Source organism: Ceratotherium simum, chromosome 1, assembly GCF_057802395.1.
Source record: "Ceratotherium simum simum isolate JZ-2026a chromosome 1, ASM5780239v1, whole genome shotgun sequence".
Taxonomy (NCBI): domain Eukaryota; kingdom Metazoa; phylum Chordata; class Mammalia; order Perissodactyla; family Rhinocerotidae; genus Ceratotherium; species Ceratotherium simum.
This window is the reverse complement of record NC_141900.1, coordinates 76,070,373-76,093,099: the sequence shown is the minus strand read 5'-3', so window position 1 is coordinate 76,093,099 and position 22,727 is coordinate 76,070,373. Positions and strand designations below refer to the sequence as shown.

The window sequence follows — 22,727 nt, the reverse complement described above, 5'->3', positions numbered from 1 at the left end:
GAATCTTCCTCAGCAAAAAAAAAAAAACTACACAAGAATTAGTAGTGGTGTCAGGTGGGGATGGAGAAAAGTGAATACATTCTAGATATCTGCAGAAGAGATCCTTGACAGGACTTGATATGTGGAGACAGGTGGAAAAATCAGGAGTCACAGATGAGTCCCAGGTCTTAGCTCTGGGTGGGTGGTGGGTGGTGATGCCATTTGCTGGATTAGGAACACAGGACAGTTGTGTGGGTGGGGAAGAAAAGACACTCACTTATATGGACACAAGGAGCTTGCCCAAGCTGAGATGTCACATTGGAAGCTCTGGGAACAGGCAGATTTAGGAGTCACCAGCATTGAAGTATTAGTTAGAGACAAAAGCATGCATGAAATTTCCCAGGAAAAATAAGTAAAATAAGACAAGAATTAGGATTCTGTCAAACAACAATGTTTAAGAGATGGCCAGGTGAAGACCGGATGGAAATATGATTAAATAGTTAACATTTACTCTGTACCTACTATTGCCAGGCATTGGGCTGGGCTTATTATATGCATAAGCCTGAAAAGTTACAACAACCCTGCCAGTTTATTGGACCACAATGCTAGGGGTCTTCCTCCCCCTCCCGCCTTGGGATTCAGTCTCTTTTGAGATTCACTTTGGTCTACACAGCTGGTAAAGTCAGTGCTCCTGGGGAGAAGCTATCTGGCCCTGAGTCATTTTGGGATGGGGAAATTAGACCATCTCAATTGTAGGTCTTAGATAGAAACTCTTTCCCTCCCTTGGACTTGCTTTAAATTCATCCACAGAATGATAAGGCACAGAAGGCCAAGATGAAGGTGTGGGCCTAGGGCACAAAGGGAAAGGAAGCTGTCTGGGCCAGCTTTGCTTCTAAGCCTTAGAGCTAATAACTAGGCACGATCCTCATGGCTTCACACAATCTAGTCCAGATTAGCAAGGATGAGGTTTCACACTGGAGTGTGGGTCCAAATCCAAGCTAGGAATAAAGTGTTGCTTGGCCTGGCACTGTCGTTGCATGTGCTTCTGATTTTCATTTGATGGAAACGGGAATTAGGTAGGAGGTGCCGTTGGGATAAGATTCAGGTATTTGGCTATCTGCTGTTACTCAGTTCATTTCCTTCTAGAGACACGAGTCACACCAAGGTCACAGAGAGGACTAGGTGAGATGACATACATCCTGGTTTGCCCCAGACCATCCTGATTTACACCTTCTTTCCCAGTATCCTATCCAGATTTGAGGTCGACACACCTCTAAATGTTCCTGTTTAGATAAGTTATACGATTAACGATTTGGAACTAAAGCCCAGACCCTGTAACTTTTAAACCAAGGCCTTTTCTGATTCTCTGAGCTGTTGCTTATTTGTTTGTATGCTATTCTCAGGCCTCCTCAACAAAAACTTATCCCTACTAACTCAAAGCACATGACGTGAATGTAAGGACAGCAGCAGCATCTCTGTTCATGCATGACAAATTATTAAAAAGAGGATCACTAAAAAGATATACCTAAATATGAGGAGATCAAATAAAAATCTAAACAAGTAAATTTTTTGCCTTACATTGGTACTTAAAATCTTAACCATGTCTTTTAAAATTTCAGATTACTTTATGATCCTGATTTCCTGTAAATTTTATTCCGACTTGGCAATACTTGCAGGTTTTATAAAGTCTGATGTCTTCCTTCCCAAGTTTCTCTCCCACCACACTGTGTTCCTATAGTTCATTCTCTGAAGTCACATAAAAGATCTTAAAATGTGTCACTTGCAATTTGGTTAATATTTTCTTTAAAACCCCTGTTTGTTGGGTAATAAGGAAACTTTGATAATGAAAACGGTTAATCTAACTGTATTTTATTAGGGGCACGTTAAGGTTGGGCACTCAATGAGTGAGTGTTTAACACTCACAAGTATTTCAAAATTCCTGGCAAAATCCACTCTGAAGGGAGGCAGAAAAGAAAAGAACATTTGGGATAAAAAGAATTGGGTTAAAATAAGGATCAAAAATGTGGGAAACAGTGGAATAAAGTTGTGCTCTAAGAAGAACTTTGAATCCCAACATTCTTTGGTCCCGTAATCGTTGTCTGCCATCATCTAGAGCTTTGGACTTAAACCTCAAATTTAATGAAAGATAACAATGTATGTTCCCCTTTTCTTTAATAGAATACTTGTATGCCAAGAATTATCAGTTTACAGCTAGGGTGTTCTGTTAAGGGAGCCAAGAATTTCATTCTAGCTCTCCCCCAACCCTAAATTCTCCATATAATGCCTTCAATTATAATGAACCACCAGTTGGGTAAATACAAGGTGTTGTTTAGAAATTTTGATTCCATCTTAATCCGTATATTTCCTACACAGTATCCTAATGACCGCAAGGGATGGAGTATGCCACATCTAGGTCATGTGGCATTTTGCCTGGAAGTGCTCACAGCCATATCCCCTGAAGGCAGTTGACTCCTGGTGACTTCCACAGAAGACTCCAGTCATCTGCAAATGCTCTAGAACGATCATCATCCTTCTGTGCTAAACCCATGCTTCCCAGAGAAGTATATCGTGTCAACCAAAGCTTCTTCCTTGTGATGGGAAAGCTTCAGGACCCAGACAGGGAGTAGATAAGGTGTGGAGAGATGATCCTTTGTGTCAGGAATAATCCTGGTGTGCCAGAGGGACCTGGGTCTCTCCTAGTTCAGGTGTCATTGATGCACATCGGTAGGAAAGAAGTACTAAGTAATGCTATCTCTGGGGCCTGGCAGTTGGAGACTTACCACTGAGGAGAGGGGTAGATCCAATCCAAAGTACTGGGTGCTCCAGGTATATTAAAGTGCTCCATTTTAAAGTTCCACACACACACAAGCACAAAGGTAAGCATGTAAAATTATCTCAGCGATGACAATCACTCGTGTGTATGAGCTACCTTTTCCAAATTATTTCAGTTAACATCCTTACCTCATCTGCAACTTTCCATATTTCTTGATCATTCCACTGTCCGTAGGGATCCAAGTTTTTTCTAAATGTTCCAGAAAAGATGAATACTTTCTATAGCAACAAAGAAAAAATGAGGAAAGTATGAATAACCTAAACATCTTTGTATTTTTCCCTTATTTTATTGTGAAATATTTCAAGCAGAAAAAAATATTTTAAAATAACATAACAAACACCCATGTACTTACCATCCAGTTTTCTTAAATTTTAAAATTTTATCATATTTGCTTTGTATCTTTTTTTAAGAAATAAAATATTACAACTACATTTGAAGCCCCCTGTGAACACTTGTCTAATTCCAATGTCCTTAGGATAAAGAAATTAAGGTACCTGATACCAAAACCAGACAAGGACAACACAAAAAAAGAAAATTACAGGCCAATATCACTGATGAACATCGATGCGAAAATCCTCAACAAAATACTAGCAAATCGCATACAACAATACGTTAAAAAGATTATACACCATGATCAAGTGGGATTTATTCCAGGTATGCAGGGATGGTTTAACATTCGCAAATCAATCAACGTAATACACCACATTAATAAAATGAAGAACAAAAATCACATGATCATCTCAATAGATGCAGAGAAAGCATTTGACAAGATCCAGCATCCATTTATGATAAAAACTCTGAATAAAATGGGGATAGAAGGAAAGTACCTCAACATAATAAAGACCATATATGAGAAACCCACAGCTAATATCATCCTCAATGGTGAAAAACTGAAAGCTATCCCTCTAAGAACAGGAACCAGACAAGGATGCCCACTGTCACCACTCCTATTTAACATAGTATTGGAAGTCCTAGCCAGAGCAATCAGGCAAGAGAAAGAAATAAAAGGGATCCAAATGGGAAAGGAAGAAGTGAAACTGTCACTATTTGCAGATGACATGATTTTATATATAGAAAACCCTAAAGAATCCACCAGAAAACTTTTAGAAGTAATAAACGAATATGGGAAAGTTGCAGGATACAAAATCAACATACAAAAATCAGTTGCATTTCTGTACACTAACAACGAAGTAGCAGAAAGAGAAATCAAGAATACCATCCCATTTACAATTGCAACAAAAGAATAAAATACCTAGGAATAAACTTAACCAAAGAGGTGAAAGATCTGTACACCGAAAACTATAAAACATTTCTGAAAGAAATTGAAGAAGACACAAAGAAATGGAAAGATATTCCATGCTCTTGGATTGGAAGAATTAACATAGTTAAGATGTCCATACTTCCTAAAGCCATCTATAGATTCAATGCAATCCCTATCAAAGTTCCAACAACATTTTTCACAGAAATAGAACAAAGAATCCTAAAATTTATATGGAACAACAAAAGACCCCGAATAGCTAAAGGAATCCTGAGAAAAAAGAACAAAGCTGGAGGTATCACACTCCCTGATTTCAAAATATACTACAAAGCTATAGTAACCAAAACAGCATGGTACTGGCACAAAAACAGACACACAGATCAATGGAATAGAATCGAAAGCCCAGAAATAAACCCACACATCTATGGACAGCTAATCTTTGACAAAGGAGCCAAGAACATACAATGGGGAAAAGAAAGTCTCTTCAACAAATGGTGTTGGGAAAACTGGATAGCCATATGCAAAAAAATGAAAGTAGACCCTTACCTTACACCATACACAAAAATTAACTCCAAATGGATTAAAGACTTGAATGTAAGACCTGAAACTGTGAAAGTTCTAGAAGAAAACATAGGCAGTACGCTCTTCGACATCAGTCTTAGCAACATCTTTTCAAACACCACATCTGACCGGGCAAGAGAAACAATAGAAAAAATAAACAAATGGGACTACATCAAACTAAAAAGCTTCTGCACAGCAAAGGAAACCATCAACAAAACAAAAGACAACCTAACAATTGGGAGAAGATATTTGCAAACCATACATCTGATAAGGGCTTAATCTCCAAAATATATAAAGAACTCATGCATCTCAACAACAAAAAAACTACCAACCCAATTAAAAAATGGGCAAAAGACCTGAACAGACATTTCTCCAAAGAAGATATACAGATGGCCAACAGACACATGAAAAGATGTTCAAAATCACTAACTATCAGGGAAATGCAAATCAAAACTACAATGAGATATCACCTCACGCCCGTCAGAATGGCTATAATTAACAAGACAGGGAACAACATGTGTTGGAGAGGTTGTGGAGAGAAGGGAACTCTCATACACTGCTGGTGGGAGTGCAAACTGGTGCAGCCACTATGGAAAACAGTATGGAGATTCCTCAAAAAATCAAGGATAGAACTACCATATGATCCAGCTATTCCACTGTTGGGTATTTATCCAAAGAACTTGAAAACACCAATTTGCAAAGGTACATGCACCCCTGTGTTCATTGCAGCCTTATTCACGATAGCCAAGACTTGGAAGCAACCTAAGTGCCCATCAAGGGACGAATGGATAAAAAGCTGTGGTATATATACACAATGGAATACTACTCAGCCATAAGAAACGATGAAATCCAGCCATTTGTGACAACATGGATGGACATTGAGGGCATGATGCAAAGTGAAATAAGTCAGAGGGAGAAGGTCAAATACCGTATGATTTCCTTCATTAAGTAGTAGATAATAACAACAATAAACAAACACATAGGGACAGAGATTGGATTGGTGGTTACCAGAGGGAAGGGGTAGGGAGGAGGGTGAAAGGGATAATTGGGTACATGTGTGTGGTGATGGGTTGTAATTAGTATTTTGGTGGTGAACATGATGTAATCTATGCAGAAATAGAAGTACAATGATGTACACCTGAAATTTTTACAATGTTATAAACCAATGTTACTGCAATAAACAAAAAATTAAAAAAAAAAAAAAAAGACTGTTGGTGAAACAAATATACTCAGAATGTTGAAATAAGCAAGAAACCATTTATCAATAAATATTCTCTTATAAAAAAAAAATAAATAAATAAAATAAAATAAAATAACATAACAAACACCCATGTACTTACCATCCAGTTTTCTTAAATTTTAAAATTTTATCATATTTGCTTTGTATCTTTTTTTAAGAAATAAAATATTACAACTACATTTGAAGCCCCCTGTGAACACTTGTCTAATTCCAATGTCCTTAGGATAAAGAAATTAAGGTCACTGTAAGTTGTAGGAAATTAAATTTTTTTATTCCTAGCAATATTCCTTATTATAAGCAAATATAAAATTAAACAGAAAATTATACATTTATGAGTTATAATTAACTTGTTAGAGCAAATTCCTATTTTGTTACCATCTTTTCCTTGGATTTCTTTTCTAAACCCAGCTTCCTAGGGGGTTTTGAAACTGTTTTAATTTACAGACACTTATTTAAACACCACACATGTTCATCTGGTCTATAAACCAAGGAACACTTCTACTTACACAACCAGACAGGCACAGGAGAAGGCCACAACTTAGAAATCAGTGAAAGAGCAGAAATCAAATATTTGTCTAACCGAATTCACGTTACAGAAGGGAAGGGAGGCAGATGAGATTGATCCTGCGAAGTGACAAAATGACAATCTAATTCCCCGCAAGAAGCACTGCGCAACTATCACCCTAAGACACTCCGCTTGCCACATTACTGTCTACTTAGATCTGCCTATATGACTAAAAAAAGTTTTATTAAAAAATAGCTGTCTCACTGGGAAATGCTGATGCAATAATGATAATATTTAGTTCTCTCTTTGTGCATATGGGTGAACTGAAAAATATTTTTGATGTTAACATTCATAATAATTCTTTCTTTGTTTTTTTTCTTTTGCCTTTGGGTAATAACATCCAGTAAATAGAATTAAGAACTAATTTTTTTTTTCTTTTTTGCTTGAGGAAGATTAGCCCTGAGCTAACATCTGTGCCAGTCTTCCTCTATTTTGTATGTGGTCGCCACTGCAACATGGCTTGATGAGTGGTGAAGGTCTGTGCCCAGGATCCGAACCCACGAACCTGGGCTGCCAAAGTGGAGTGCACTGGACTTAACCACTACACCACGGGGCCGGCCGGCCCCAAGAACTAAATTTCTTTTTTTTTTTTTTTTTAATTTTTTGTTTATTGCAGTAACATTGGTTTATAACATTGTAAAAATTTCAGGTGTACATCATTGTACTTCTATTTCTGCATGGACTACATCATGTTCACCACCAAAATACTAATTACAACCCATCACCACACACATGTACCGAATTATCCCTTTCACCCTCCTCCCTCCCCCCTTCCCCTCTGGTAACCACCAATCCAATCTCTGTCCCTATGTGTTTGTTTATTGTTGTTATTATCTACTACTTAATGAAGGAAATCATACGGTATTTGACCTTCTCCCTCTGACTTATTTCACTTTGCATTATACCCTCAATGTCCATCCATGTTGTCACAAATGCCTGGATTTCATCGTTTCTTATGGCTGAGTAGTATTCCATTGTGTATATATACCACAGCTTCTTTATCCATTCGTCCCTTGATGGGCACTTAGGTTGCTTCCAAGTCTTGGCTATCGTGAATAAGGCTGCAATGAACACAGGGGTGCATGTACCTTTGCAAATTGGTGTTTTCAAGAGAACTAAATTTCTTGAAGTTTTAGTTTTCACAAATTTCCTTAGACTGAGAGAGAATGCTCAGAGCCCATCAGATCTGTAAGGAACTGCACAAACCAAGTCTACTCCAGATTAATGATGTCTGTGCCTCACCACAGCTGGCAAGTTCAAGGAGGGCCACCTTAGAGACCTCATTCTTTGGGGCATAATTTATGGCTTAAAGAATAAAGTTGTTGCCAAATATCTCAGGAACCTGCTGGAGTGGGCAACAAGAAGGCTAATGCTGGTATTTCTTAACTTGCATCAAAATCATATTGCTAAGGGGTGCCTACTTTACAGAAGTACATATGAGATGAATATATGACTCATAAGATCATAAGATATGATGGATGTATTTATGCATCCTCCTCCAAGCTTCCATTTTCATTCCAGTAAATGCAAGTAATCTCCAAATAAGCTAAGAGAGCAGACAAAAGGCATTATCGGGGATTTCTGATCAACTAGAGAATTAAACAAGAAGTGGCTTTGAGAACTCGAGTCAATTCATTATTTAAGCAATTGGGTTTATTTAGTATCTAAAGTTCAAAGGTTTGCCAACGGAATTTTGCCATTTCCTTTTTTAACACTTTTTCTTTTAATACTGTGGTTCTTTATATAAAAGGTTTCTAGCATCATTGAGAAAGACAGCAAGTGACAACTGTGAAGGTTTACCATGTATCAGACAACATATTATGTGCTTCAGAAAAGTTATCTCCACTGGGAACTAAGTGGTTAGAATCCAGAGCTCCAGTTTATGGCTGGCTCACCACGTGCCAGGTAAGGCTCTTTATATGCATTATCTCTTTTCAGCTTCATATCAACTAATGAAATAGATCCTATTATTCCACAGGAAGAAATCACAGCTGGGAGAAGTTAAGTGAATTGCCCAAGGTCACTTCACTAGTAGACAGTAGAGCTGGAATTCAAACCCAAAGATGTTTTTCTCCAAACCTATGTTCCTCATCACCACAGAAAAATGCCTCAAGTCCTGTGCAGGCCAGTTTTTATTGCTGATCTGGAGCTCAGGAAAGATTAAAAGTTAGGCAGGAGCAGCCTGATGGGTCCATAAAGGGCCCATCAGTGCTCAGCAGCATAGTCTTTATTTAAGCACTGCTATCCATCCCTCTGGCCACAGGCTCAGTTCCTGCACTGTGAATTGAAAGGCTAGCTTATTCCTCCTATGCAGGACCTGAGTTGAAGGGTTTTATACGGGCTACCGTGTCTTTGTAATTTTCAAGGACACTTACACATTGAATGGGACAGCACAATAAGAAATTTTACTTTGGCCAAATGGAATAATGCCATTATTCTGGAGGACTATAGGTGGAGGCCAAAGGTGTCACAACATCAAAGCAGACACAGAAGTTATTAAAGGCAACGTGGTTTGCAAAGATGCAGTAGTGATGCAGCTCTGGCCTGGGAGGTTTATCTACAAACAGAAACCCAACCTCTTTGAGCCTCAGTGCTCTCACTGTAAAATGGAGAAATGCCACCCTTCTTCTCAAACCTACTCTACCTCTAGGCTTTCCCAGTTTGATATATGGCACTTTCATTTCCTCAATCCAGAAACTTTGGAGTCATCCATGACTTATCTTTCTCCGTGATCCTCCCAAATGGAATCAATCATCAGTCCTGTGGATTGTTTTCTCAAATGTATCTCAAATCCGTTTATTTCTCTATCTCTACTGCCACCACATAATTCAAGCCACCAATCTCTCTCTCTGGAACACTGCAAGAACCTCCTAATTGATTTCTTTCCTTTCACTCTTGCCTCCCTTCCAGTCCATTCTCATTTAGCAACCAAAGCAATCACTACAGTAGTCTCCTCTTATCCACAGTTTCTCTTTCCATGGTTTCAGTTACCCGCGGTCAATCGTGGTCCAGAAGCAGACGATCCTCCCTCTGATGTATTGTCAGGTCAATAGTAGCCTAATACTACGTCACAATGCCTAGGTCATTCACCTCAATTCTTCTAATCAGGTAAGCATTTTATCATCTCACATCATCACAAGAAGAAGAAAGGTGAGTACAGTACAATAAGACATTTTGAGAGAGAGAGAGAACATATTTACATAACTTTTATTACAGTATATTGTTATAATTGTTCTATTTTATTATTCATTATCGTTGTTAATCTCTTACTGTTTCTAATGTATAAATTAAACTTTATTATAGGTGTGAATGCATAGTAAAAAACATCATATATATAGGGCTCGGTATTATCTGTGGTTTCAGGCATCCGATGAGGGTCTGGAACGTACCCCCCATGGATAAGGGGAGGACTGCTGTTCAAGTATTGGATCATGCCATTAATCTTTTAAAAAACCTCCAGTGGCTTTCCATTACACTTAGGGCAAAATGTAAAATCCTCAAGACAGCCTACAGACCTACATGATTCAGCCCCTTCCACTTCTGGCTCAGTTAGGGTCCTTATCTACTCCCTTCCCTTTTTCACTCCAGCCACATGGCTCTCTTTCACTGCCTCAGTTTCTTCACACACTATTCTCCCTGCCTGGAAATCTCATCCCCTACCTTCTTCCCACGGCCAACTAAATCCTTCAGGTCTCAAATTAAATGTCACTTCCTCAGGCATTTTTCCTGATCCTCAAAACCAAATAAAGTCCCCCAATATATGATATCATAATATCTATACTTTACTTTCATAGCCTATAGGGAGTATTAAAATTATATATGCATTCGTAAGCATTTTGTTTTTCATGTCCATCTCTTCTCCTAGACCATAATTTTGCTGTGTACCTTGTCATTAGCTCATGGACTTTGTATAGAGTATATGTTCAATAAATGCTCCCTGAATGAATAAACGGGCTGAGGTGAAGATAAGAAGTAAAAATATAAAAACATCATTGTCAGAGTTCAGTACATATTATTTTTCTTCCTTCTGGAAGAACAGCTACTACAACCCACAGTCTTTTAAGGAATAATACTAACCACCCATTAAAACTTTGATCTTTCTTTACAACTGCTTGAGAAATGGTATGCCTAACTTTTTCTCATAATAGCCTATAGTTTACATATAATATTTATCAAATGTATGACAATATATTATATATTAATAAATTTTGTTTAAAATAGATATATATTCAAAATTATGAAGGAAGAAAGCTATTTTTTGAAGTGAGACATCCACAAGTTTTAGATATAGTGGATTTGATATCATTCAGAAATTCTGTAGGCCTTTTGTTTACAGTTTATTGTCTAGCATTAAAGTAATACTTTAATTTTAATTAAAAAAAAATAAGTGAATGAACTGGTTCAGTGAGAATTCAATTTCATACAATTAATCAAACATTCCATTCTTGACTTAAAAATAGTATCTGGCACTCTCTTGCTTCCACGGGTTGCAGTAGGTCTCTTAGTTCCGTTTTCCAAACTGTTTGAAGTTTCCACAAACTCATCTCTAAAGCTGAGAGGTCCTTGGAGGTCACCTACATCGTTTTTCCTGGTTTACAAATGAAACAGCCAAGGCCCTGAGAAGTTACATGACTTGGCCAAGGTGGCACAGTCAGTCCGATAGTGCAGCAAAAAACACATTTGAAACTATAAATCACAATGATACTCTCTCTCTCTTTTAAGAAACTGTTCTTCAATAGGAAAATTAGGATGTGCAAATATTTGATATTTATTTAATGTCATGTATGTATAGTATAAAGGGCAATTCTTAGGCCTCAAGGAAGAACAGAGTGCCCTATTGTTCACTGCCTGCCTAATCTCTTTCCTGAAGCTGACTCCTCAACACAGTGGAGATAGCCGAGCGCAGAGCTGGTCATATACCACTGCAACAGGTATTATGCATTAGCCATGGACGTCAAATGAAAAACAAAACAGGAATTTGGCTTCTGTGGTGATTGAATGTAGCATAAATTAAATAAGTGGGAGGAATGACTCATCCTTATGTATATAGTGCTGTATTGTTTTGACTGAGATGGGATATATATATACCACGTATAGTTCTATTAAAATGTGGCACAAATGCTTATAAGCATCACAGTGGCTATGATCTCACCTTTTGGCAATGTCTGCAAAATTTTATTATAAGTTGAATCTGTACAATGAAAATCCATCCAATTTGAACAAATCAAGATCGTAAGGTTGCATTATAGAATGTCTAAAAAAAAAAGTATTTCTTTGCTTCTAAGAATAGCAATTAATGAGAACAAGGTAAATAAAGTACTTATTCATCAAAAATGTTTAAGGTTTATAAGAAACAGATAATAACTTTATGTTAATGTACATATCATTTATTTGTATGTAAATAATTGCATGTAAGATGTTCAAATTATTGTTTCCTGCAACATTTAATATTTCACAACCTCTTATACTACAACTTTTTAGTATTCACTTTTTCAGAGATAGCATTAAAAAAATGATTTCCAGTTCTGACCAAACTATCAAAAATTTCCAATTTTTAGTCTCAGAAATAGTAAGATTGTGTTGCACTAATATCCACACTAGTTAGTTCTCTCTTCTTCCTTGAATTCGGCACTCCAGCCACACTGTCCTCCTCATTGTAGTCCAGGCTCTTATCACATCACAGCTGGAGAGTTTCTTAGCCCATCTCCCCGCTTCTCATTCTGCCTACCTGAAGTCCACTCTCCACACGCTGCCAGCAGCAGCACAGTCTTGTACCCTTTCACCATCCTCTTCCTAGCTCAAGAAGAGTCAAGCCATTCCTCACGGGGCCATTTCAGGACTAGTCAAGTCTTTCCCTCTCTCTCCTAATACTCCCTAACATGTGACCACCTCTGCCCTTTGCCTCCAACTCTTTCAAGTTCCCGTCTCTGTACTTGTTCATAATATCCCTGTCTTGGATCCTGAAATATTCTCTCCATAACTCCCAGCCCTGAACTTTTCTAAAACCTACAAACTTTATGACTCTTTATGGCCCACCTTAATTATCACCTTCTTTGTGAAATTGTCCATACTTATCTGTTCATTCCTAAAGCATATTTCCAATCCAACACAAAGATGAAGGAGACATGATCCCCTGTCCTCAAGGAACTATAAATAATAGTAACTACCACCGTAGCACAGTGTATTGTACTTACTACGTGCCAAGGAGTAGTCTAAGTACTTCTACTTGTTACTTGACTCATTTAATCCTCACAAAAACCCAATGAAGTAGTTGCTACCATTATATCCATTTTACAGACAACGAAATTGAAACTCAGAGAATTTAAATAACTTGCCTAAGATTACACAGCTAGTAAAATCCAGATACTGGTAGAACCACAGTCTCTTGTAAAAGATATCAAGCATTTAGGGCCTCAGCATAAAACAATGTATATTGATTTTCTACCATGCAACCTACTGTGTTATGTGCTATATAAGAGAGAGAAAAATTAGTAAGGAAAAAAAATCTATGTTTTAGTTAGCATTTCTATTATATTCTTTTTGCTAGTCTTCTTTGATTGTTGATGATTTTGTGTTTAAATCTTGCTTTTTTAACTAGAATGTCTGCAAAGTATTTATAATACTGAGTGGAAATTAAACAAATACACAGATAATTCTAATAAAATTCATGGAGAAGTGCCAGCAGAGATTTATAAACAAAGTTCTAGATCCCATCTGGGACTGGGATGTGGGAGTGGAAACCTGAAGTTCGAGTCAGGATTAATGGGAGAAGGGAGGGAGTCAGAAAGGCCACCTGGCAGAGTTTAACATTTGAGATGGCAAAGGGACTATGGTGAAGGAAGATCATCTCAGACTGAAGAAGGGCATGAACAGAGGAAATGAGAGAAAAATTTGAGGTATCTTTCATGGAACAGGAAGTCCAGCTTAACTGAAACCTAAAGCTGCCCAGATATAAAGAGTGGTGGATCTGACTGGAAAGGTTGGGCTGGGACCTGATTGTCAGGGACCTAAACCACAAATTGAAGAATCTGGACTTTATTCAGTGAAGAAAGGTTTTCCTAAAAGCTTTTTGACTTGGCAAATCACAAAATCAGAATGTTGCCTCAAAAGTTTAACTTGTGTGCAACATATAATGGAGAGATGTGAAGAAGATGAGGAGAGAAGCACAGCAGTGGGAGTAGAAAAGAAGGAAGGATACAGTGACATGGTGGAAGTAGTGACAACAGGGCTTGGGGCTGGATGTTCTCTCCTAACTACCCACAGCACACCCTGATGAGTCTGTACCTTGACCCAACTATTTTGAGCTTCTCATTGGAAGCTCATAGGTTAGACTGGGACCTCAATATCTTTTACATAACTATAGAATCTATAGTGCTTATAGTTTTAAGCACATAGAAAGAGTTTACTAACTAATTATTAAATTGTTAATTATTGTTAAACTGAATGAGAACTGCTGCACTCCCAATTTCATTGTTTGGATCTACAGATACATGTTTTGGCCTATCTGATATCTCTCACAGCAAAAGATGTTCCAACTCTGTGGTGGAAGTCATACGTGGGCATGGATTATTTTTGGATCATAAAGTCTCATTGCAAGAATAGGCCTAGTCATTCCCTCAGAATAGCTTGCAGCCTTTCAAGCTTGTCATTGAAGCTTTAAAAATACACTTAAAAATTATTTTTTCTGTTTTTCATGAATTAAGTGCTTAACAAGGTTCAAGGCTAATAAATGGTTTTAAGTCTTGGTGTTCAAATTGTCCGAGCCAATGGGACTCTGACCATAGGCCCCGTTGTCTCCTCCCCATGCCCTCAGAGCTCACAGGTAAAGCAGAACAAATTAAAGAAGGTTCTACCTGAAATGTGCACAATACCCTGTTTTCCAGGCTGGTGCATTCTCCAAGATTGCTTTCTAGTGACAGGAGGTAAGAACAGGACCGAAAAAAAAAAAAACTGCAAGAATAATGACATCTTGTGATTCTACAGCTGATGTCTCAGGATCACTGAGGGAGAGGGAAAGTTTCTTGTTCAAAGTCCCTGTTTCATGCATCTGAAAACAAGTGACTAATTGAACCAAAGATCTCTGATGTCTCAACATCAGAGATCTTGGGGGACTATGCCCTTGCAAGGTTAGCAAAATGGAAGGAAGAAAAAGATAGAAAAGCAAACAAAATTTAGTTCTTCTTGAATTTTTAATTCCTTCTTCCTTCTTTTCTTTTTAAAGATCAAACTCCAGGAAAGAAAAAAATCACTTAACTTGACCTTTCAAAGAAAAGTTAGGAAAATAAAAAGCATCTCTTGGTTTGGATGTTAAAAAGATATGAGGAGTTTGCCCTCTTTCTCTCTTTCTAGGGCATTCACTTAATGTTCTCAAGATGTCACTGCGGAAGAAATAGTACATTCTGTCTATAGACATCCTTCTGATACTTGGAGACAGTCCCAGAAACCAGGGTCACAAACATGTATAATGAGAAGCATTTACATTAGCAAGATCTAACATTTTTAAAGGCATATCTCAAAGTATTTCGTGTTTATTTTATAAAAAGCTTGAAGCCATAGAAGAGAGAAAAATGAAATAAAGGCAAGTTTGGAAGATTCACTTTGGCATAAAGGCAAGATAAAGAATTTTCATAACTCTGGCCCACTCGGGTTTCCTCCAGGTCTTGCATATTTAGCTTCCTAAATAGAACACACAATAAAAACAAACACACACCTCCCTCTCACATGGCAGATACACTAAAGAACTCCCAGTGAAACTGAATTAATTTTAGAGATTTTCTTATTCTAATGGGCAGATTTGTGTGAACAAGAACAACAAAAAACCAAAAGCTTCATTATTGTAGTTAAAAATGAGACCAGACGACTTAGAGTCAGCCGAACAGCCGTGCCTCTCAGACAACCAGATTCTATTCTGTGTTCTGAACATTGTTATCTTGCTTGATGCTATCACCTCGGGATACTTGTATTCCCAGTGTTTCTTTATCTTTAGACCATCTGACAATCCCTTTTTTCTTTCTGAAGAAACAATATTGTTTTTCAAAAGTTCAACCAGGATTAAGCTTTTGGCACCATGGCAAAGTCTAGACAAACGAATTAAAAGCATCAGTCTAGAAGTTACAGTGTTTAGTGCCTCATTAGTTGAAAGGAGCAAATGTTCCCCAAATGCAATCTATCAAGAAATACAAGCTTTTTTCTCAGGCTAGATTTATAGATTAACTATAAATAAAAGATGCTGCTGGCATTTTAATTTTGTGTTGAAAGTAGAGAATTAGAACCATGGTAGTCAAATGGATTCAGCGCCCATTAGTATAAAGGGAGCAAAAGGATCATTAAAACAGTGAATATACCTATAGAGATGTATATGTACTCTGGGGACTATCATACCGGTGGTAGGTATACAGCACATGCCTTTCAGATTTGGTCCCAGGAAAGACATTCCTTGGTTTCCATTTAGATCATTTGAAAATGGAGCTGTTGCCGTTTCTCTCATATGTAAGAAGTCCTCTTGCACAATAACACAGATAGAATGACACTAAGCCAGTGAGGCTAAAGATCCTTTGTGACCCAAATCAAAGAGTGACATTTAAAAAAAATAGCTACAGATTAATCTGACATGATTCATTCTATTCGAAGAACAAAAAACAATCATTACACTTTCTATTTTCAATTCCACCCTACCTCATGCTTCCAAGTGTTTGTTATTTCAGCAGCATCTTTTATATCTTGCAAAGCATTTCTCAACCTGCTGTGATTGCTAACTTGGAGCTCAGACCACTGAAGCAGGAAAAAAAAGCTGATAAAAACAAAAGCCCCATACTCCTCCTGCAGATTATGTCTTCTGGGAAAGGCTATCAAAACTATTAATATTTCAACAACTGTACATCAGAGAATTCCAAACTTTTAGAAATAGTTTTTCTTCCTATGAAAAGACTGCATTGCCAAAAAAAAATGACAGCAATACATAACAAAGATATTTTGCAGGGAAATGTGAATTCTTGAGTGCAAGCGTCAAATAATCGTGAGAATGTATTCAGTCACTTTTTTCCCCAGCTAAGTCTTTCCAGCTTACCTGTGGTATCACTCCAAAGGCTTTCCTCCACTGTTGCAAAGTTATTGAATCCCAAGACACACCATCTATTTGGATTTCTCCTTCTGTGTTCAGCAGTCTCAGAAAAGCTGATAACAAAGTACTCTTCCCTGATCCAGTTCTTCCCAAGAGGCCCACCTAGAATATAAGAACGACAGAATTACTTCTGTAACATACAAATATCATACCATAATGTAATCTGGTACTATACTTAATAAAAAACATTGGAACTGCTTTTTTTGTCATCACCAGGGGAAGATTTTCACTTATTCATTTGAACCTTTTTGCATGCTCCCAATTCTGATCCATATTGATCCGGAGCAGAGCAACCCTGGAACAGAATACAGAAACTGGCCATAAGGAATTGAACCCCTGATGCTGGCTTCATTTATCACTGACCTTTACTAATGGCAAAAGGTTGAAAATGCCCATTTTGCATCAAGGAAAAGCAAAGATACAGTGTCTTCATGCACATCATTTCCAAGGGTGGGCTCAAGTCAGAAGCAGGGACCTAGAGCTTGATCTAGTTCCAAACGTAAAGACGAGCTTGAAAGTTAATGAACTTGAAATAGTTCTAATATTTAGATGCTGACCTTAATAAATTAAGCAAGTGTCAAGTGCAGGCCTGACAATGAACAAGAATAAGTTCAGTGAGCTATATATTCCCAGAGAAGGTAGGTTGGGCCTTGCCCCTCCTCAGTGGATAAGCACTTGCACAGTTGTCAAATCAAACTCTGATATCCACCCTGATTGGCAGGAAGAGAATTTTGGAGAGCAAAAAGAATATTAAGGGAAGGAAAAAAACTATTCATGTTAACTAGAGATCTTAAGAGCATAGCATGGAAGTGAGAACACCATGCATTGCAAGGGGAGATCGGGTGCCCCAGGAGGGCCACAGGGAGCCCCATCTCTGTGTTCTGATGTCAGCTCAGATCCAGCACTTGGAGGAAGGTGCTGTGAGTGAGACAGAACATTGCTAAAGTCATTAATTAAATGCTGAATAAACTGCCTGACATCTGGTGACACTGAATAAACGTTCATTTCCTTCCCCTTACATTATTCCTATTTCTTTTTTATCATTTAGCTTTCTTTACAGGAGAGCTGAGCAAATGGTTTTTTAGTAGATCTTTTCATACTATCTGTGGTAAAAGACAGTTTTGTTTTGTTTTATGTTTTAATTTCCAATCCATTGCAAATCATTACTTTAAAAAATAGATAATAAAAACAAATTTCTAAATGCTACTCTCAACTTCCATAGTTATGCCATCACAGACCAGTAACAGTTTGTAAGCCAGAACCAGTCCATGTACCACAGTAAATGCTTTAGAGCAGATAGCAACTCATAATAATAATAACTTATTGAACACTTGTTAGGAACCTGGTAATAAAATAGGCCTTTGGGATAAGCTGGTAAACAATGATAACACAACTGTCTTTCTATGCATCATAAGAGCTCTATAATGGGAATTTCACAAATGTTTGTTCTCTGAGACAACTGAGAAAATCAGATAAACCAAACGTTAAACACAACACCATGTTGAAGTTCTTCATACTACAAATCACAATTGGGAATTATTTTATTTATTCTTTTCTTTATTATTGCTTGTGTTCACCCCAAGAATATAAGTTCAACAAGGGCAGGGGAATCTATCTTGTTTTCCATTGAATTCTTAGCACCTGGCATAGTGGTTGGATCATATAAACTACTCAATAAATACTTGTTTGGACAGTCAGACAGAAGGATGAATGAATGGCTGGACAGACGGATGGGTGGGTAGGTGGACAGAAGGAAGGGAGGAAGGGAGGAAGGAAAGAAAGAAAGAAGGAAGGAAGGAAGGAAGGGAGGAAGGAAGGAAGGAAGGAAAAGCAAGCAAGAGAGAGCGAGCACAAGGGAGGGAGGGAGGAAGGAAGGAAGGAAAGAAGGAAGGAAGGGAGGAAGGGCAGATGAATGAACAAATTTATTTAGTTGATCTAATAAACAAATGGATTTAGTCAATTTGGTCAGTTACCAGATGAACTCAATTTAAAAATCTTGTGGAGTTAAATGCACACTTCCATTTCAAATCAGCCCATGTTGTACAAACTCATTCACCATATGTCATGATTTTTCAAACACAACAGTAAAGCTTTGTATAAGCAATCTGTGTATGCCCTGTGTAGGTGAGGAATGGGGGAAGAGAAGGAAAGTTCAATAGGAGGAAGTGATTTGCCCTAAAGTCATATGAAGAATTTTTAATAAAAAGTGCCTTAGGGTCCAAACCCCTATATCATTAGCTGGGGTTCTAATGACTAGGATAAATGCTCATGTTCCCTTTCTTTAAGAAGCAAATACTGAAATTTTTAGAGAACTCAGTTTTTATGTTGGGATAAGACTGGATTGAGAGGAAATTTGTAAATCTTTTGTTTAGCTTTAAATTTTCTAGCTATTGCTCTGATTTCCTTATATTATTAAACTGCTGGTATTGCATTATGTCTGACACAGTTTTCAAAAGCCAGGAATCTTATTGGTTCATACCTAACAAAGTCTTTTTGTTGTTTATATAATTGGCACATATAATTCTTTTCCGGGATTTGTTTTTCCAAGCTTCTGTGATCTACTGAAAAAGGCCAGAGTACTTCCTGCAAATAAGCTTTTAAGATATATCCTAATTCCAAGTTAGTGTTTTCTGGTAACTTAAATGCACCTCCTCTCTGAGAATTTTGGATCAAGATAAATCAAAATATTATGTGGAGAGTTAAACAGTGTCGAGTTTGGTGCTGGCTGTAATTGCATTGTACCAAGAATAGAACAGTCTCAGAACATTCTTTTCAGAGTGTCTTATTCACCATTTTAATACTGCAACTGTTGTAATTATTTTTCATCTCTTTGTGGTCTCCAGAAATCAAGATGCCAAAACAAATGAAATTTAGATTCTGCAAAGTGATAATAACTGTACCTTTTATATGTTGATATCTCTTTATTTATTATTTGTAAACCATAACTCTTAACATAATAAGTTCTTGAGAATATGCTCCTCATAAACCCAGTATTATAAGTTACTGAATGATTCAGGTACTTCACATCAATTTCTATCAAGACAGAATGTCGTATGTGTTTAACAAATCAAATAGGCATTTAGGTGCTTGTGCTGCTATGATCTGAACACTTGATATTGTTTGAACTGTTTCTGGCATCTCAGTATTTTGAAGATACTACAAATGGAGAAGGCAGGTAAGCTCATTCAAAAGAATAGATCTTGAAGTACTGTTAAATATTTATTTAATCAGAAGACTGTCCACCACTGTGTTATATACAATATGCCATCTGAGGCTTTTTGATAAGTCTAGGCATTTTATCATGAAGAACCTGGCTCCAAATTAAAATCCCAGCCTGAATTTTGAGAGGAAAAAGAAAAAGTTTGAAAAAGGAAGAGATATTCTAGTTGGGGGAAGGTGATCTGGATACTAAAATTTAGGCAAAATAATAAAAATAGGTTTTTTAAAGTAAGAATTAGGAAATATTTGCTTTCTCATTCATTGAAAATAAAATTTAAAGTACAGGTTATGGGAAGTAAAGGTCAAAATTAAGAGCAAAGAAAGTAATAGAACATCTCTTCCCCATTTAATTGCTATGGACAAAGTGTTTCAATATGAAGACTGGATAATTTTTCTGCACAAAATATTGATTTTTCTCATCTTTTCACCATGCTATGGGCTGAATATTTGTGTCTCTACCAAATTCATATATTGAAATCCTAATCCCCAATGTGATGGTATTAGGAGGTGGGGCCTTAGTGGATGATAGGTCATGAGGGCAGAGCCCTCAGGAATGGGATTAGTGCCCTTATAAAACGGTCCCAGAGAAGTCCCTCCCTCCTTCCACCATGTGAGGCTACAATGAGAAAACAGCCATCTACAAGGAAGAAGGACCTCATCAGACACCAAATCTGCCAGTGCTGTGATCTCGGACTTCCCAGCCTCTAGAACTGGTAGAAATAAATTTCTGTTGTTTATAAGCCACCCAACCAATGATGTTTTGTATAGCAGTCTGAATGAACTCAGACACACCATATAACCAAGAACACTGAAATCCATTAAACATTAAACAAAAAATGCCTACTTAAGCCCTTTTCAAATGTTTTTTCTTTTTTTCTAAGAAGATGACTTAGATGACAGTTAAGCTGGCAGTGTTTTTAGATAGTTGAAATAGTATACTGCATTTGAATCTATTTCTTAAGTCAGCATGCAAGAAGTATGTTTGGGGCATGTTGTAATAATTTCAAGATGCTGTTATAGGTTCTAAGGGCAAGGCAGTAGAAATGACATTCTTAAGAGAGTTGCTCAGAATAACATTTCAAGAATCAATTTCTACTCTAAGGAAGCATACGACCTAAAAGTAGGTATAAGCCATTCTTCCATTCACACATTTAAAAAAGATAAAAAGATGAACAATAGGACTTCTGGCTTCTGGTCCAGCACATAAGGAACTTGGATGTCATCACTCTGTCCTAACAACAAGTAAAAAGCTGAGCAAACTGAAAAGTCAAACTCTTCTTAGATCTGTCAGAGAAGTGAAGTCACAGGGCAAACCGCTGCCTCAAAAAATGAAGAGACAGACAGGCAGATATAGAGACTCACAACTTACCAGAGCAGAAACCATGATCAGAAACTGCTGTGGGAACCAGTGCCAGGTGGGAAAACCTAAACTATAACTGACAAGTTGCTGGAGGCTCAGTGTGCACAAGTCTGAGAGTAAAAACTCAAGGGGAGGCCATTCAGCGAGACCCCACACTTTTGTGAGTATTACCTCCAGGATCCCAACCAGGTTCACCATCTCACAATGAAAGAACAGAGAAAAATCCCCTGGTGCATCTAGCAGGAGGAGGGGGAAAGCAACAATTTTGAAATATACCAGAGAATTCTGTTCTTAACAAGGCTTCCCTCAAAAGAAACTATTTTACCAGACCTTAACCTCCTGAGGTTTTTATTAGAACTGAACTGATCTATGGAAGGAAAACACCCATCTCCAGCCCACACTAGCCATCCTGTTGCACCTAAGGGAGAGAAAAATCTGAGAAGCACTTGTGAGGTTCACCACTCAAGGGAAAAGGCTCACTAAAATGACTGAGACCTAATCATAGAACTACAGAACATTTCCCTTTCCTTCAAACCTTACATCACTAAAGCCCTAATTATCAGAGCTCCTTTTATCCAGTACATTGTGTCCACCTTTTCAACAAAAAATTACAAGGCATACTAAAAGGCAAAACCATAGTTCGAAGAGACTGAGCAAACATCAAATCAGACTCAGATATGCCAGAAATGTTGGAATTATCAGCCCAGGAATTTAAAACAACTATGAATAATATGCTAAGGGCTCTAATGGAAAAAGTAGAAAATATGCAAGAACAGATGGATACATAAGCAGAGAGATGGAAATTCTAATAAAGAATTGAAAAGAAATGCTAGAGATAAAAAAAAGGAAAACACCACTGTAACAGAAATGAAGAATGCCTTTGATGGGCTCAAAGTAGCCCACTGAACATGGTTAAGGAAAGAATTTCTGAGCTTGAGGATATGACAATAGAAACCTCCTAAACTGAAAAGCACAGAGAAAAAAGACTGAAAATAAATAACAGAATATCCAAGAACTGTAGAACAACTACCAAGGTGTAACATACCTGTAATGGCAATACCAGAAGCAAAAGAATGACAGAAAGAAATATTTGAAGCAATAATGACTGAGAACTTAACCAAATTAATGTGAAAAACTAAACCACAGATCCAGGAAGCTCAGAGAACACCAAGCAGGATAAGTGCCAAAAAAAACTATATGTAGGCAAATTATATTCAAACTACAGAAAATCAAAGACAAAGAAAAAAATCTTGAAAGAAGCAGAGGAAAAAGGCACCTTACCCATAGAGGAACAAAGATAAGAATTAAATCCAGCTACTCTTGAGAAGAAACGCAAGCAAAAAGAGAGGGGAATGAAATATTTGAAGTGTTGATGGAAAAAACGCCACCAACCGAGAAATCTGTACCCTGTGAAATTATCCTTCAGAAGTAAAGGAGAAACAAAAACTTTCTCAAATAAATATAGAGGGAATTTGATGCCAGAACTTAGACTGGCTTTGCAAGAAATGTTAAAAGTTCTTCAGAGAGAAGGAAAATGATATGTCAGAAACTCAGATCTACATAAAGAAAGGAAAAGCATCAGAGAATGAATA

General features: G+C 37.4%; 1 protein-coding gene across 1 annotated transcript in view; it reads right to left on the bottom strand.

Annotated features, from left to right (window-relative positions):
* Positions 1–22,727, bottom strand: part of CFTR (CF transmembrane conductance regulator) — a 170,183-nt gene that overhangs the window by 9,699 nt on the left and 137,757 nt on the right. Inside the window, exons 23-24 of the mRNA XM_004418769.3 lie at positions 16,503–16,658; positions 2,941–3,030 (exon numbers count right to left, since the gene is read on the bottom strand). Of these exons, the coding sequence (XP_004418826.2) occupies positions 2,941–3,030; positions 16,503–16,658 (246 nt within the window). The remainder of the gene's footprint in view (positions 1–2,940; positions 3,031–16,502; positions 16,659–22,727) is intronic.